The sequence below is a fragment of the Athene cunicularia genome, assembly GCF_003259725.1.
Source record: "Athene cunicularia isolate RWA chromosome 27 unlocalized genomic scaffold, athCun1 chr27_part1, whole genome shotgun sequence".
NCBI classification, from domain to species: domain Eukaryota; kingdom Metazoa; phylum Chordata; class Aves; order Strigiformes; family Strigidae; genus Athene; species Athene cunicularia.
In genome coordinates this window covers 1595327-1611922 of record NW_020799138.1, presented here as the reverse complement: position 1 = coordinate 1611922, position 16596 = coordinate 1595327, and the positions used below count along the sequence as shown (strand labels likewise).

Genomic DNA, 16596 nt, shown 5'->3' with positions numbered 1-16596 from the left:
GTGTCACGGCAGGTTTCCTCTGGCTGGGTCACCGGTGGCTGCAGCACGGGGCTCCCTTTCAGTGGAAATTCAGCCAAACCCACGCTGGAGGGTGCAGATTTCTGGAGCAGTTTGGCTTCACCTCCACTTCACTTCATGCCGGCCTTCTCCAGCCTTTTTCTCTTGCCTTGTCCCTCCTCCTTGCCCATTTTTTTTTTTTTTTTACCATTTAGTGTATTGTTTCCTAAGCTAATTATGCCACTTCTCCCCCAAAACACACAGCGGAGCTCAGATATTTGCTGCAGTTGCATCCTCCCCTGACAGCATCCCAACTTTGGCATGTGCTGGCAGCCGTAGCCTCGGGGCTTTGCCTGCGTGAGGAAACAGTCAGCATCTTTCTGGAGAGTCAGTGAATTTTGATGTGACTGTTCTGTTCTGAATGCACCTTCGGTCCAGACTGAGGACTTGAGCTTTTAGAATAAAACACCCGTGCAAGGGAGGTGTACCAGAATAGGCACTTTCTTTGCCACAAAAAGGTCTCTGAGACAGGAGGATGGATTTTTGGAAGCCCTGCTTGTCGTGCAAGTGTTTGTCTGACAGCAGCTCTCCTGGTCCACACACCAGTAACCACACTGGGAGCTTTGGCACTTGGGAAAGAAGTTTCTTCAGCTTCAGCAAAGGCGGCCACATCTTTAGCTGACATGGGTAGCACGGAAAAGCTCCTGCAGTCAGCTGAGTGCGTTCCCATGGGAACGTGCAGCTGAGGAAGACGGGGAGGAAGCAGGAGTGTGTGATGGAGCGTGTTCTTTGATCCATCCATCCTGTATGCCAGCTGGCCTGGGCATCCTCAAGCCTGACTTGAGGTCACACAGGCCTGCGTTTTCAGTCACAGAAAACATCTCAGTTTCAGCATAAACATCCAGACAGCACTGTATAATAACCTCCTTGGTTACAGTCCATTCCCCAAGAGAATATAAAGTCAGGGCAGGCAGGACTCAGTGTTTCTCAGGCTGTGATTTTTCCATGTTTTCAATTTGAAGAATCCTGTGGTTCGGGGGTTTTAGTGAGAGAAAAACCAGGATGAAGAAATCAAACGTAATAGTCTGTCTCCTGTTAGCAGAGATGGACCCAGACCAGCTGTCTCTGCTGGGAGGGGAGATGTGGGGGATCTCTAGGTTAGGTTCTGAGGTATCTGCTGACCGATCGTTTTACCTGTGCACGTGCAGCATGTGCTGAAATCAAGACTCTCCCATTGTCTGTACAGGGTGGATCTGAGAAACCCTTGGAGAAGGTGGAGAGCGAGGCTAAGGGGGCACAGAGTCCCTTCGGGGAAATAGCAAGAGGAAAGCTCAGGTTTCTTGAAATCAGCCAGAGCTTGTTAAGTCCTTCCCTATCATCTTACCATAAACTGATTTGGGGGCTTCTGTTGATATTCTGCACTCCAGATGTTGGCTGCAGCTGGGGTAGAGATAGTGGGACGCTCTCAGCCAGAAGCTGGGATGTGGGGGAAGGGATACTGGGCTCGAGTGGATGGGTGGAGAAGGAAAGAGGAATATGAATGTATGGTTGTAAATCCACCCCTACACACCCTGCTTTCTTTTCCCTTACAACTGCTATTCTCAGCAGAGGAAAAGTTAGCCTTCCAGTACTCTCTCGTTTCTTTTGCAGAGTCGGAAGGACAAAGAAAGACCTAAACAGAAGCACAAAAAACGTCCGGAGTCTCCCACCAGCCTTACCCCATCCTCCGTGCCCGTCGCTGCAGAGAAGGTACCAAACCCCCAGGATGTGTGAATGCAGAGTGGGGAGGGAGGGCAGGGGGAAACCATCGACACTGCCTCTCCTAGAAGTGGGATGGACAGGGCAGAAGAGCAGAGAAAGGGCTTTTGTCCATTTATTTTGATTCCTGATTCGTCACATTCTCGCTCGCTCTGCCTGACTCCCCACCTCGACGCCCACCTTGGGAATTTAACACGGCAGCTGTCTTGATTTCTGTCAGCACTGACGACACAATCATGGAGCTAAACTCCCAAGTGATTGAGCTGTAAGTGCCAGCCTGTTTTGCAGCAGATGTTCAGATTTGAAGCTCTTGCGGAATAGATAAATATCCACGCTTTGGCCTTTTCTGCTGCCACATCATGAACAGCTCAGGCAGGTGGATAAGCAAGGCAAGGCTTGTGGGAGGATGTGTTAGCCTTTATTAGACTAACCGATGTAGCTGAGGGGAAAAAAAAACCCCAATCTTGCAAGCACAGATCTTCAAAGTGTGTAATAGAGGCAGCTTTTCTGTGTGAGACAATGGGAGGTTGGTTTCTATTTAGTTCCTCCATTTCAGGGAAATTCAGGCAGAGGAGCACGGTGTGGTGGCCTGTTTCGCTCCTGAGGTGTAGAGGCAGCCCAGTTCCCTGCTGGGAAGATGTTGCTTGTGTGGGTTCATCTTCCCGGGGCCCGGGGTGCCGTCGGGATGTCAGTGTGTTCCGCTCCTCGCTGCTGCAGTGGTGCTGCAGACACGGCCTCTTGCACCTGGCTGTAAATCGGGAGAGCCCTGAGCTTTCTGTAAGTCGTGCCAGCCCCAGACTCCACTAATGCAGAATAGAGGCAGTGGAACTTGCATGCAACAAGGTGAAGGCCAAGTCTGCAGTTGTTCAGGGTCAGGGAACAAGTGAGGTCACACCAGCACCTGGACCTTTGGAGTTGTACTTTCCTCTCGGAGTGGGAATGTAAATGAATGCAACTCCTCAGCAGGGCTGTTCTGGTGTGAGTAGGACTGGGGCCAAGCTCCTGCTAGAACAAATAAACAACATGTCCCAGGAATGTCCTTTTGTGCACAGAAATGCTACTTGGAAAGGCTTGGGTGTCCTTTACATGGCGGGACTGCCTTGTGAAAATGAAAATTCACAGGCTAGCAGTGTCTGCGTGTGTGAGAAGCACTGCAGGGGCAGTCTGCAAGAGCGAAAGCTCCTGCCAGTCAGCACGGGGTTGCTTTGGGTTAGGGCTGAAGAGGATTTTCTCTGTTCTGGGTGAAGCAGGGACTGGAGGTGGAGGTCAGAGCTGAAATGGCAAAGCTGGTCTCACGGTTCTCAGGCTGGGAGAAGCAGAAAGTTTACAGCAGGACAGAGTGGAGGAACAGCCTCCGAGCTGCAATCACTCTTGATTTACCTGTGCTGATGTTAGGGCAGCTCAGCTCTGGCTTTTGGGAACAGCAGATTCACCCAGTTAACAGAGCTGTCAGGAACCGATAGCCTAAGAAGATTATTTTCAAGCTGAACTGAAATCCAAAACCTGACTCTTGGCCAGCTAGAGCGGTTGTTAGACAATTACCCACTGTCTCCTCCAAAGCCCTGCCAGACCTTTATAAATAAGGAGGGAAGGGTGCAATTCAGTTTTACAGGCAGCTTTCAACTCTTTGTAAGCTAAAATTCAGGAGATCCTAATTACTGTAGCTGTACTTGAGTGACAGGGTTTTAGTGTTTCCCTAGGGAGTTATTATTAATCCTCATAACATAGAGTGTATTTCCCTTGCTTTTTTTTTTTTTTTTTTTTTTTTTTTTTTTGTGCGTAGATCCCAAAGTATTGTTCAAACTCTGTTACCAAAGGTACTCGCTCCAGATCAAATGTAAGAGCTGCTCAGCAGCATGCTACAACCCTGCACAAACCCCTCGGGGTGGTTGTATGAGGCTTGCTGGAGAGTTGCACCAGTGTAACATTGCACAGGTTAGACTAATGTAAAACTAATGTAAAACCTTGAGACACATTAATGGAGCATGTCCAAACAGGTTTCTGCTTGGAAGCCAAAACCGTCCTTGTCCTTTCTGGATCATACATTAGTACAGCTCATCCCAGGAGGGTGCACTGGGGAGATGCAGCAAACCAAAAGCTGATGTTCATGGTGTGACTACCACAAGAGCGTTGCTGGTCCCTGCTGTGCCGTGGTTAGAGTCTGAAGAGACCTGGGGTCTCTTCCTCTCCTTGCCCCTTGCATGATCTTGGGCAAATAATTTATCGCCTCTGTGGTCTTCTCCAAGTTACCCAATGGACCAGAGCATAGTCTCCCCAGGGATAGTCTCGAGGCAGATGGTCATGTCCAGGCTCCTGGGAGAAGGCCAGTGGCCCAGAGCAGCCGTGCAGAGCCACAGGAGGCTGGCGCAGCCCTTGCTGCCCGTGCCAGCCCCTTGCTGCCAGCCCGTCGTGCTGCCCACGCCGCAGCCAAAGTGGCACCACTACAGCGAGTCCCAGGCTCTCGTCCTGGCAGTGCTGGAGCAGGGCTTGGGCGCGGGGCACTGAGCATCACCAGTGCTTTGGAGCCAGCAGCGAGGAGCAGGAGCATCAGTCAGGCGGATCAGCAGAAGGGCCCTGGCACCACTTGCCCCTTGGGCACCGAGGCTGCGGGCAGACTGCAGCGTGGCACCAGCCACCGGGCTGTGCAGAGGCGTTACTGGTAACTGAAGCCATGCTCCAGTCTGCTCCCAGTTTGTTTAGCCTAAAAGGAGCCTGGGACGTCTGACCTCCAGCATCTGATCTTGCTACCAAATTCCTTTGAAGCTTTCAGCAAGCTTTTAATAATGGATTTTCAGAGCCACAGTCCTGTACAGTGGGACTTTTCAAGCTACTTCACCAGGTTAGGCTGACAGCAGGGGAACTGTTTCATTGCTTCGGAGGAACTGTGGTATGTCCCACTTCCTTGTTCCATCAACCTGGCCTCTGGGTTCACGTTTTTCTTTTAATTTTTCAATCCAGATTTATTTTTCAGTTCCAATTTTCATCTAATGTGTCGTCCACCCTGTGCTCCCCTCTTGAACCGTTTAGTCGTGAAGAAGATCCTTTGATGTGGTTTCAGGCTTCCTCTTAAAATCAATTGTGCTAGACCTCTGACTTCTGCCAGATTTTTGAACATCTCACTGAGCGCTTCCCTGTGTCTTCTAGGAATCTAAATACCGTTAATATCTGGCACTTGGACTCTACCAGGCCTCCGTGTCCTGTCCGTGCAGTGACAAACTCTCATTGCCTCACTCGGGTTTGGGGGATAAACACACTGAAAACAAAGTGCTGTTGTGGCCTCAGCTCTCCTCTACACCGGAAAGTGAAACTAGGGTGTGAATTCACAGCACGCAAACGACTCCTTGTATAACACCTCTTCTGAGCTCTCCTCCTGCCTCTGAAAGCATCTTTGGGTGATGTGATTTTCATGGCGCTCAGAGAGGGGCCAAAGACCTTGCTCGTGGGGCACTGGAGTGTCCAGAGCAGGTGGCCCAGCAGGGCTCAGGGCTCTTGGGTGGATGGTAGAGAGGGAATTTGTGCTGGATACGGGCTCTCATTCATCGTCACGCTGGGTACTTGCAGCTCAGACAGACTTTCTGGGGAGTGGGAAAGCGGCAGAAAACATCCCCTCTGGGTAATAGTTTATGGCTATAACAATTTCTGGCTATTTTATGTGGTGTCTCCAAAAGCACCAAAATGCTGCCAACTAGTAACACTTCCGAGCAGCCTGTTGGAAAGATGGAGCAGGCCTGGGGCAGAGGAGGGTTTTGCACCTGTAAGTCTTGACAGCCAGGGCTCTCTAGTCACGCACCTCCCGACAAATTCAGGAGGAGGTTTTTTCTGTGCTCAGGATCCGTGCGTGGAGATGGTGCCTGGTGCTGGGATCGGGTTCTGCGAACAGCAAGCAGCGTGCCTCTTCCCTCCCCCTGCAGCTGCCCCTGGGGAGCCGTCCTGCCTCTCTCTGTTGCACTTGCAGTAAATCTGCAGGCTTGCAAGCCACCCCAGCTGCCTCCTCCTGCCAGCTGCAGACATCGTGATCACTTGTTGACACACACTCACACATGCTACGTGTTTCAGGCTGCAACATCTGGCTTGCTCTGGGTTTTGTAATCTAAGGCGCGGATGCCAAGGCCTCCCCGCACCCACCCTCTCCCGGTCAGGTGCTGGAGAGGGAGCGCAGCGGGGCGAGGGGCTCGCGATTGCAGGCGCCACCGGAGGCAGGGAGACTTTCCAGGTTTCCCACTGTTATTTGAGCTCTCGGCATCTTACCCAGGACGAGCCTGGAGCTGACAGATCCTGGGAACCTCTGCACTGCGCCTGGCTCAGGCAAATTCACAGTCGCTGGGATGGGGTAGGGGTTTGTGGGGGAAGGCTGATGATTACCCCGGCTAAGCCAAGCATGTCTCAGCGTGGGTATTCGCAGTCAGAATCCCTGAGCCTTTTAGCATCCCTTGTGCTGACCTGAGTGGGGATTTGCCAGCGACATCAGGGACTGAAAAATACAATCTTCAGCCATCTGTGTCTCCTCTCCCCACCTATAAAGAACGGCAGCACGGTGCTGCCTAATCTCCAGGTTGAGGGAAGGGATGTGGGAAAGGCTGCGAGTGGCTCTGACACAGAGATGCTGTAGCTGGTGCCCGGAGCTCCTGGTAGAGGCTCCGACCTCAGCCTCGTGATGCAGCGTGGAAAGGCAGCTGATGCTTCCAGCCTGCCTGGGCGGCTGCTTCAGCACATCGCCCTGCCGTGCGTGGGCTGGAGGAGCTCCTGCTCTCGTCGCATCGTTCCTCATTCGTGTCCTCCCTGCTTCCCCTCACCAGTAGTTTAATCCAGGGCAAAGCCACTCTGTGTTTCCGACGCGGCACCAGCCTCCCCCACCCCTTCTGTATTTTGTCAGTGGTTCCCTCTAGGAGCTCGCCCCGCCAATCAGGAGGCAAAGAGATGCTCTTCTGATTTCCCATAAATAAATTAATGAATGAAGAGCTTGGGTGCTGCACAGTGTCACAGAGAGGCCAGGAAACAGGTACAGCCCCGCGCCGGGGGGAGGAGGTGTGTGCATGCCTGCGCTTGGGTGCCCGCGCGACGTCGTCCCACTCCTCCGGGGTTGAGGCAGGAGTTTCCCGTTCAGACTGTCACCTCTAGCTGGGGCAGTAGGTTTATTCTGATGACATTTTTCACTTGATTGCTTTAAATAGACCTTCGAAACGTAGCTGCTGCCTCATTTTGCAAGAGAGCTCTCACTTCCTCAGCGCTTCCCTATTTTTATTTTTTTTTTTCCTCTGCAGCGTGCTCTCCCCCACACACCTGTTTGCAACACACAGAACATTGGTGCTTCTGCGCACACACACACACACACACAGATTTCCGTGCTGGAGAAAAGCCAGTGACCCAGAGATTGAGCCCTCTGTTTATGCACAAGGCAAGCAGCAGGCATGCAGGTTTCTCCAGCCCGGCTCCCTCTAGGCAGCAGCCCTGAGCTGGAGCATCTCCTTCATGAGGGAGGTGAGGGGACTGCAGCCCTCGTTACTGTTATTAATATTGGCATTATGGTAGCAGAGCCCTCCCCTTCAGATCAAGGCCGTGTTGTGCTTGGCAGTCCACGTGTGTCTCCTGGAAGGTTCAGCTGCCACACAGAGCTCGCAGGCTCCACGGAGCAAAGTGGGAAAGAAGTAGAGGCACAGAGAGGGGAAGTGATTTAGTGTGGTTTCAGGTTCCCTCTCTTTGCTCCTCGGCTGCAGCACTTGGGCTCTTGCTCCAAGTTCAGGCTCTCTGGAACGGCTGCTAGAGAAGGGCCCGTTGCGGTGAGGAGGATTTGTGGCAGTACCACATAGATCTGTCTGCCCTGATCTGTTTGGCAAACAATATCTAGGATAGCGTTTGGCAGGAGATGGGAAAATCCTGCCCTGAAATCTCTGTGAGTCTCTCAGGGAGGTCTGTGAGGTCAGATCAGCCCTGCAGGTGAGTGCCTGTCCATTCACTGCCTCCAGCTGAACCAGCTCAGCCTCACTTCCCCTCCTTTCTTTTTCCCCTTTAATTTTGCAATTAAGATTTATTTCCCAGCTCAGATTTCCCCTTTCCACCCCGCACTAATTCATTACCTGCCCTGCACTCCCTTCCTGACACTCTGGATTTAGAACATGTCTTCTCATGTGGTTCCCCCCTGCCCTTCTGTGGCCTCGTGCACCTTGTGGGGAGCTCCGAAGAGGTGAATTTATGGGAGGAAAACTCAGGGCTTTGCATTTCTGCGGAGACATGAGCCATCTCGTTCCTGCGACTTGGTGAGCAGTCTCAGGACTTCCCATAGCCCCCAGACACTGTTCTCCTTTCCCTCCCCAGGCAGATGTGGAAAGTCGGAAAGATTTTCATGCTCCCTCTGAGCTCATAAATCAAGAAGGCTTAATCTCCTACATCCAGGAGTCTGTGATGAGAAAATACAGATTCCCCCTCCTCTCCCCCCTAATTTCCACCACTCCCTTCCTCCTGTCTTTCATATTCCCGGCACATCTGGTGTGTGTTAGGCTGCCAGCTGTTGCATTGTGCGGAGTGATTAAACCATGTGGGAGGAATGGGGAAAAGATTTTTATCTGGGCATTCATGAGTCTGCATTACAAGCCCTTTTTTCTCGAGCTCTCCCCAAGAAGAGGTCATCTGGAGTCAGGGACAGTGGAATGTAAGAAAGGTATTGTGCTTCTCTGTGTCTTCCTTGTATCTGCTCAGTAAGAAATAAAAGGTGTTAGTACTAACGCACAGGTGTTACATTTTGGGCTGTAGCCATCGTGATAGAACTGCATCTATATTATTGATTGGTTGCAGTAATATCTTGCAAGGAGTGATCTTTGAACGCTGCTGGTTTGGCTTTGAAGTGACTTGAAGGTGAAGGTTTCATATCCTAGCGTGGGTGCCCCGGGGAATCTGGTTTTCAGTTCATTCCACTCTCCCCCTGCTAAGCTCCCACACTTCCCTCTCTCATCCCAAGCTCCTGGATTTCCTAGCATCTGGCCAGCCTCTTCATCCCCCTTGCTTCCCTGTCTCCTGCAGGCTTATATGGGGTTTGGCTAGCATCTGTTGCGTGGTCAGATGCTGCTCTAACAATATCGCTGTGAAATATTTACTGCAGTAGATTTGGAAAGCCCTGGGCTGGAGTGGAGCTGCTTCAGTGGATGCTGTAGGGAATCCAGGGGAACTCCTGTCGCAGCACAAGGACAAGCAGGTTCCCCCAGGTGGAATGACCTTGCTGAGAACAGCACATGTGAGAGATGCAGCTGAAATGTATGTGTGAATCACAGCCAAATTCACATTTTATTTGTGCCGCATAACCCCCTGAGGTAGTCCCCTCTGCTGACGATGGGGAGGAATTTCTGATGCCTGTGCCCTCGTTGTCAGCGCTCTGTTTAATTTCCTGCCATTAGATGGGATGAGAGTAATCCCTAGGAGCATAAAAGCCTGGTGCCACCAACCAGCGAGAGAGGGAAATGTTGCTTTTTTTCTCTCCTGCGTAACATGACCTGACCATCACTTTGTGGGCAGAGGGGGCAATTACTTCTCTTAAGGGGAAATTGGTAAAAAGAGCCCCCGCTGTGGCCACATCTGGCCTGAGTGAGTCACCTCTGTGTTTGCTGCTGCCAGGGCTCTACCAGCCACCATGAGGGGAGCAAAGAGACCTCGGAGGTCGGCAGGTCGGAGGTGAAAGGCAGGAAGTCCTCAAGCCATGGCAGCAGCCACAAAGGGAAAAAGACGGGAAGCGGGAAAAGCTCCGTCGGCTTCAGCTCAGCTTCATCCAGCGGGACCTTTCAGCCTGCAGGTAAGGGGTGAAGGAGAAGCAAGAGAGGAGAGGAGGATGGGGGTGATGTTTTGCTTTTCTCCTCTTTGATGTCTCTCTATCTGTAAAGGTACCCGTTCACCAGCTGGTGCTGGGAAACTTTGCTGGTGGGTATTTCGTTAACCCCTTGAAGAGAAAGGGAAAAGTCTTATTGCTCCTCAAGTCCTTGCACAGAGGGAAGAACCGAGTCAGATGAGTGTTACAGCTCCCCTCCTGTGCAGGCCTGCTGCACTGCAAGGAAAAACAGATCCAGATGTCTGAGTGGAGGGAGGAGGGAAGCGATACTGTGCGCAGGCAATATGGGCAGCACCTGTCCTCTCCTCCGTAGGTGGTACTGTCTGCAGCAGTGTTTTAAGGAGTACTAGTGGAGAGAACTGAGCCAAAACCTGATATCCAGGCTCCCCTGAGCTTTGAGTCAAAGCCTTGCAGGGCTCCCATCTGCTCTGACCTTGCTTGGTTCTTTTTTGAGCTGTGGTAATGGCTAGCATGTTCCTCTCCTGGGACCCCAGTCGGGGCTGGGGGGACAGCGGTGACACAGGTCCTGGGGGAGCAGAGATGTGCACGGCTGGGTGGGATGAAGCTTGCTGGTGAGCACCTCTCATGCTTGACAGAGAAAGTCAAAGCAGAGGGCCGGGAGGGGACAGGGATGGCCTTCAGCGGGGTGACCAGCCCGTGCCAGAGGACCTCTGTTGTGGCCATGTTCCCCTTGCCGCGTGGACTGAGTTACCGCCACCACAAGCCTTCCTGTCTCTGCTCCCCCCAGGTACCTCCTGCAGCAATTTGCAGTGCTCCCAGGACTTTGTGACATTCCCCAAGCTCGAGCAGGACGACGAGAAGTACCGGAAGCCTGTCTCTTCCTCTTCTTCTTCCCACTGCTCCCCTCTGTATGAAGGCCAGAAGGGGGACATCTTTGAGCAGAAGGTGATCTTCTCAGGCTTTGGGTCCATCATGCGCTTCTCCACCTCCGCGGTGAGCCAGCAGAGAGGCCGTGATGCTTCCCCCGTGGACTATAAGGCCTCAAACCCTGTCAGCGGCCCTTCGGTGGGGACCGGTGGGACCAGTGGTGGCAGCAGCAGCCACAAGCGCATGCCGTCCCTCAGCATGGAGGAGGGAGAGGTGCTGAAGGAAAAGAAGCACAAGGGTAGCAAGAAGAACAAGCATGGGCCTGGCAGGCCAAAAGGGGGCAAAAGCAAAGAGATTTTGGGTGCCCAGCTGGCTGGGTCCACATCTACTTCCTCGTCACCCTTCTCCGGGGGCTCTCTTGTCAGCTCCAGCATCGGCAACTCTTCACGGTCCTTCAGCCACACGGGGAATCTGCCCAGCCTCAGCATGGAGTCCCCGCTGCTGGGTTCAGGTATGTTCCCCCTTAGGGCTCCAGGTGTGCACAGTTCCCCCCAGCCCTTGCTGGCTCTTCATCACGTTGCCTGGTGTCCGGACCTGTCTGCACAGAGTCCAGTCCCTTTAATTCAGTCCCAGGAGCTGTAAAAATCCACATCTGGGTCTCCCCTTCTCATCTTGGCCTTCATTCTAGAACCTCCTCCAGGTCAGCGCCTCTCTCATTTGAACTGGGCTGCAGATCAGAGCTGGGGAGCGTTTCAAACCCTTTTTGCTCAAATGCTGGAAAACCTCAGCTAGCCAAAGCTTAATTTCCAAAGCCTAGAGAGGGATATTCACAGACCAAACAGGAATGACCACAATCTGACCTCGTGGAAGTGGTTCAAGTTTAACTCCTCTTTTAAAAACAAAACCTCTCATCGTGGTTTTACCAAATCCCGGTAGGGTTGGGAGACTGGCACGGCATTAACTCTGCCGAGAGCTTAAAGCTGCTCCCAGCCTGAGTCCCCTCCCCTGGCCTGGCAGGGATGTGGGCAGCCAGGACATGTGGCAGGAAGGGGTTAAGGCAGCAGGCAGAGGAGGGGCCTGCAGCTCAGGCCTGGGGTTTGACACTGTTCTGGCAGCAGAACTTGTCATTGGCCTATTGTGGGTTGTTTGCAGATGCTCCAATTTAGGTCAGATTGCGAGGGGGGGGAGTATAATTTTGTTGTGTGCGCCTGGGAGCCCTGGCCCATTTGTCTGTGCTGCCCGAGAGAGGAGAGGAGCTGCAGGAATTGATGCAACCTCCATAATCATAACCTTAGGCCATTTTTTTTTTTTGCTTCCCCCTGGAACAGCAAAGGGATGTTTCAGAGAGAAGGAGGCTGCCAGGCCCCACTCTCCTGCCTGCTCCTTCTCCCATTCTTCTCTTGCAGAGAGATGTTGGCAGGGCCGTGAGGGACCTGGCTTTGGGCACTGCCTGTGCCACATGCTTGAGCCAAGGGGAAGTCAGATGGGTCCCCTCCCTCCGCAGCAGCTCTCTCCTCACCCTTTCTTCCTCATTTATCTGTCCGTGCTCCACTGTGGTCCCTGGGCATCACGGAAGGGGATGCTCAGCAAGGTTAGCTCAGTGTGGTCTATTGACAGGCAGCAGAGAGTGGGACTCTGAGCCCACTGCCCTCTTCTGCCACTGATTTGTGCCTTCGGTGAGTCACTTCACGCTGCGAGTTCTCTGTCGGATTGCATCGGGGTGCGAGGAGCAAACAAAAGGGGGACAAGGGCAAGGCTGGAAAAATTTGCAGCGTCTTTTGATCGAAGGGCTGTGGGCTGTGACCACCCTCGCTGTGTGCCGGGCTACGAGACGCCGAAGCGCACGTTACCCTTGCTCTTGTGCACTGGTGCCACCCTCCCTTTCTGAGATGGAGCCCTGTGGAAAACCAGCTGCTTCCCGGCCCCGGGAGGGGAGCGTGGCTCTCTAACACGTCTCCTCCTCTTGCAGGGATCTACACCAGTAACAAGGACCCTATTTCCCACGGGGGCGGAGTGCTCCGAGCTGTGTGCAGTACACCCCTCTCTTCCAGCCTGCTGGCACACCAGGGTACGTCGTCTCTCCCACAGCTCAACCGGTCTCCCTTTGCTAGCACCATCCCAGCTTCCTCCTCCTCCGTCTCCACCACGCAGGTAAGAACATCAGGACCAGGAGAGGGACTGTGGTTCGGGAGAGGGTTGGACAGAGCAGGGCCAGTTTGTGGGCACAGAGGAGCTGCTTTTTCCACTCGGGAACAGCCACTCTTCCTTCTGTTTGGAGGGGAGCTGCCAACTGCAGCTTCCCTTAGAGTGGGGAGAAAGATGTAGGTGATTTTGTGTCACAGCCCCGCGCAGCCTGTTTCGGGGTGGGAGGAATTGCAGTCTAAAAGGACGTGTTGCCTTCCCCTGACTGTAAGGGGAGGACGGGCAGTGCTCGGGTGGCAGAGGCCTGGCTGTCGGCATGTGCCATGTCCCGGCTGCTCGTCCCCGTGCCGCTGCTTGTCTGGATCCTGCCACCAGCACCAGCTCTGCCTCCGCTCTGCGGCACAGATAACGTGGTGGGAGGGCTCGCGCATCCCAGCTGGGTGGGCTCTGCGTGTGCCAGGAGACAGAGCCTTGTCCTTCGTCGGGACCTCACTGTGAGAGGTATTTTACAGGGAGGAGAGAGTTAGTTTTACAGCCTCAGCGTTAACACAGCTCGTTCAGACCTCTTGGCTCCGAGACGGGGCTGGGAAGATTTCAACTGTCTAGCGAGACTTCCAAGGAGATATTTTTAACGCTCTCTCTCATGAGCAAACTGGGTTCAAGAGTCAGAAAGAGATGGAACAATGAAGTTATTTTTCCTCTTGTGTTTTGGAGAAGTCACTCCTCTCTCTCCCCCTCCTTGTTTTGCCATGTAGGTGTTCTCCCTGGCAGGTTCAACATTTAGCCTCCCTTCCTCACATATTTTTGGAAGCCCCCTCGCATCTGGGCTATCAATCAACCCACTCTTAAATCAGTCGGAAAGCAGCCGGGCAGGTACGTGAATCAGAAGGTATGTGAGTTTGGACTTCCAAAGGGGTCTCCCTGGAAGAGTCGAGACAACTGCATCCCTAGTTCTCCAGCTGCCCTCCCTGCTTGCTCCCGTCCTGTGCGTGTGAGAGCCAGGGGCTAGGAGAGAGGGACAGTGGCTTGTTCCCCAAGGCAGGGGGTGCTTGTGTTTGCCTTAATGAAGTGCTGGCTTGCAATCCTGTAAAAGCACATCTGCTGCCGTGTCCATCGGATAACGGGTGTCCCTGGACATGTGCTAAAAAAGTGCAAGAATGTGAAGTCCTTCCCTGTGGAAATTTGCGGGATTTTTACACACTGGGGCTGTACAAACCTAGTGAAAGCTACCGTGAGCTTTTGCTTGCTCAAAATAAGTTAAAAGATTTTGTTGGGATTTTGTTTTCTGGGTTTCTTTTTAAATGAGATATACCTCATGCTCTTAATTTTCATCTTCCATTTCTGTTTTGAGTTATTTTCTGCCCTTCCCCTTTGGCTTTGTCATGAATGCAACAAAATCCAAGTTTTCAACTTCCAAACATGAACATGCCAACACTGAATTACTTACAACTGCTCATTTTTTCCCACCAAGGCAAATTCATTTTTCTTGGAAAATTGCCTCGTTAATAAGCAGGAAACTTGAAGCATTGTAAGATTGCTGCTTTTTTTTTTTTTTTTCCTAAACCAGAGTGGGCCTGGTTTTTGCTTTGGACCAGTAGTTAAACAAAAGCACCCTCCTGATTTTTTCAGACGTTGCAGTTAGCGGTGCAACTGTCTCCTGCTCCCCTAGCCCAGAAGTGTTAGCAGCTCAGCATGCTGGATGCTGAACTCCTGGGAGGTAAAACTCTGCCCAGTGTCACGCTGAGTGACAAGCACTTTAAAACCCACCGTCCTCCTTAGAGGTGGCTCTGAGTTCTCCGGATAACCTGACACCAGTGTGCCCTTATTTGCCTTAACAAGTGTGCATGCCTGCATGTAAAGCATGAATGAACACGTATGCTTACTGACGACCTTTGCAAGCCCGTGGAGGTGCCTGTCTGTCTCTTCGTGTGTCAGCAGCAGCATTTTGTCTGTATGTCCCCGCCGGCAGCTTGAATCTGCTTGAGTGCGACGGGAAAGCATCGGGGCGGCTGAGCCCAGCGGGAGCCGGGGCCCTGGCTTGGGAGCTCCGAGTCAGGAGTGATTCAGTCACCTGGAATTAAGGAAAAAAAAGGGGATGATTCAAAGAGTTATTCTTCCCTTACGGCAATCAAGGAGATGACCCAGTGCCACTTCCCCTTTGCTGTTATTTTGGCGAGGTGCTGACAGGAGAAGGAAGCGAGTCGGGAATAGCCTCGTGGGTCAGGCCCAACGCGGAGGCTCGGCAGTCTGGGTTCTGTTCCAGCCCTGCGGCTACTAATGAATGAATCATGGAGGCAAAATCCAACATACAGAAGTGCTCAAAAAAAGCCTGATCCTTAGTTTCCATTTCCAAGATTGCTTGTTTTGTTTGACTGGGATCTGTCTCAGCTTTGGGACGTGGTTTTTTGCAGTTCCAGGCAGCCTTTAGAACAGCTCCTTTTATTTTTGGTCCCGTTTAAGGTTTGCCCATCACTATCTCCTCCTGCTGGTGCTCCTTTTTTTTTTTTTTTTTTCTCCAGAGGGATTAATTAACTGCATTAAACTTCCTGTATGGGGCCGTTTGCACTTAGAAGTGTTGTGACTGCTTTAATCCCAAATCGTTAACAGGGTGATTGTGAAGTTTTAAGTAATCCTGCCCTGTCTTTAATTCAGATCACCTTTCCTGAGAGTGTCTGTGTAGACAGATCCCATGGAGACATGGCCTTCACGGCAGTAATATTTGAGCTTTTCACAATTCTAATGTGATGGAGGGAGATGGTGTTACACTGTCTTACAGATGGGGGAACTGAGAAACTGTTATCACTGATGCAGGTTGATACCAGGGTGCCTTTGGCAGTACAAAAAGTCTGATTCTTATCTTCCCACTCCCTTAGCTACCGTCTAGTTCTTCCTCCCACGGCTTGTCCTGGATCCTGCCTCATTATGATGACAGGCCAAATGTATTTTATCTTCTCTAGTTGTCTTCAAGCCTCTTTTCATGCTTGCTGCCTTGGAAAGTGCTGTCTCTGGGTGATAACTCAGCCATCTCCCCGTTCTGTAGACAACAGGGTGGTGTTGGCCAGGAGATAATTGAACATGGAGCCTGGAAGTGTTTCAGAAAACCAGAACGGTATATATGGTGTATATGCGCGCAGCCTCCCGCGGCAGTAACAAGCAGGCAGCCAGGGCTTAGCTGAATGTTTATTTGGTTGCAAGTTAAAACCGCTGCGGCGAAGCTGAGGATATTTTTCAAAGGGTTTAGGTGGTCCGTGGCTGGAAACGATACTGAGAAGCGCTGCTGTGGTCTGCCTGCTCCCAGCCTTCTGGTGGCTGATCCTGGTTGAATTTAGGAAGATTTCATGCCTTGTGGTGACCCTGAAATCAAGACTTGTCTCCACATGGTGTCTTATGCTGGTAACTGCTGGTCACCTCCAGAAAGCAGCAGCTTCTCCCCAGGAGGGTGAACCAGTTATAATTGATGGCCGGAAAGATGTTCCTACGGGGATGAAGGAGTGAGGATCCCACTCGTACCTGTCCCTAGGAGCTGCTGAACAGCAGCTGCGTTTGCTTGTTCTCAGCAGTAGAAAATACTGCCAATAACTAATGCCCTGCTCAGGGCATTACGCTGTAAATCACAGTGTTCCCTGCAGGAGACTTCCTGGATTCTTGCACACAAGAAATGTCTCTTATTGTGCGAAGAAGAGGAGGGGCAAGTCAACCAGCTGGTGCAGGCTGTAGTCACAACATCTGACACATCCCAGAGCGAGGGGAGCGTGTGTTTACGGGCTGGCAGGCTCTGGGGATGGAGGGCAAATGGCAGATAAATATATTTCACTTCTCGATTGCTCTTTGGATGGAAGACACCCAGCCTGGGTGCGCGGGGGCTCCGTCCCCAGCACTGCAGTGTGGCGGCTCCCCGGGATGGAGGGATGGCTTTGGGGGTAGCTCCTGGGCACCGAAGCACTTATTTAACCTCTTTAGAAAGGAGCCGAGCATCTGGAAACTTTGGAGGACTCCCACTGGGTTTCGGGCAAGGCTCCTGGAGGCAGGGGGCTGCGGTGGCACTTAGGAGAGCCTGGAGA

At 52.3% G+C, this 16596-nt stretch overlaps 1 protein-coding gene across 3 annotated transcripts in view; it reads left to right on the top strand.

Annotated features, from left to right (window-relative positions):
- MLLT6 (MLLT6, PHD finger containing) overlaps positions 1-16596 on the top strand; it is a 44274-nt gene that overhangs the window by 19627 nt on the left and 8051 nt on the right. For all 3 annotated transcript variants that reach the window (XR_003400007.1, XM_026864646.1, XM_026864645.1), the window contains exons 7-11: positions 1648-1746; positions 9358-9532; positions 10314-10904; positions 12363-12544; positions 13291-13408. Coding sequence is in view for 2 of the 3 variants with exons in the window: in XM_026864646.1 (XP_026720447.1) it covers positions 1648-1746; positions 9358-9532; positions 10314-10904; positions 12363-12544; positions 13291-13408 (1165 nt within the window). In the remaining variant the exon portion in view is untranslated. The remainder of the gene's footprint in view (positions 1-1647; positions 1747-9357; positions 9533-10313; positions 10905-12362; positions 12545-13290; positions 13409-16596) is intronic.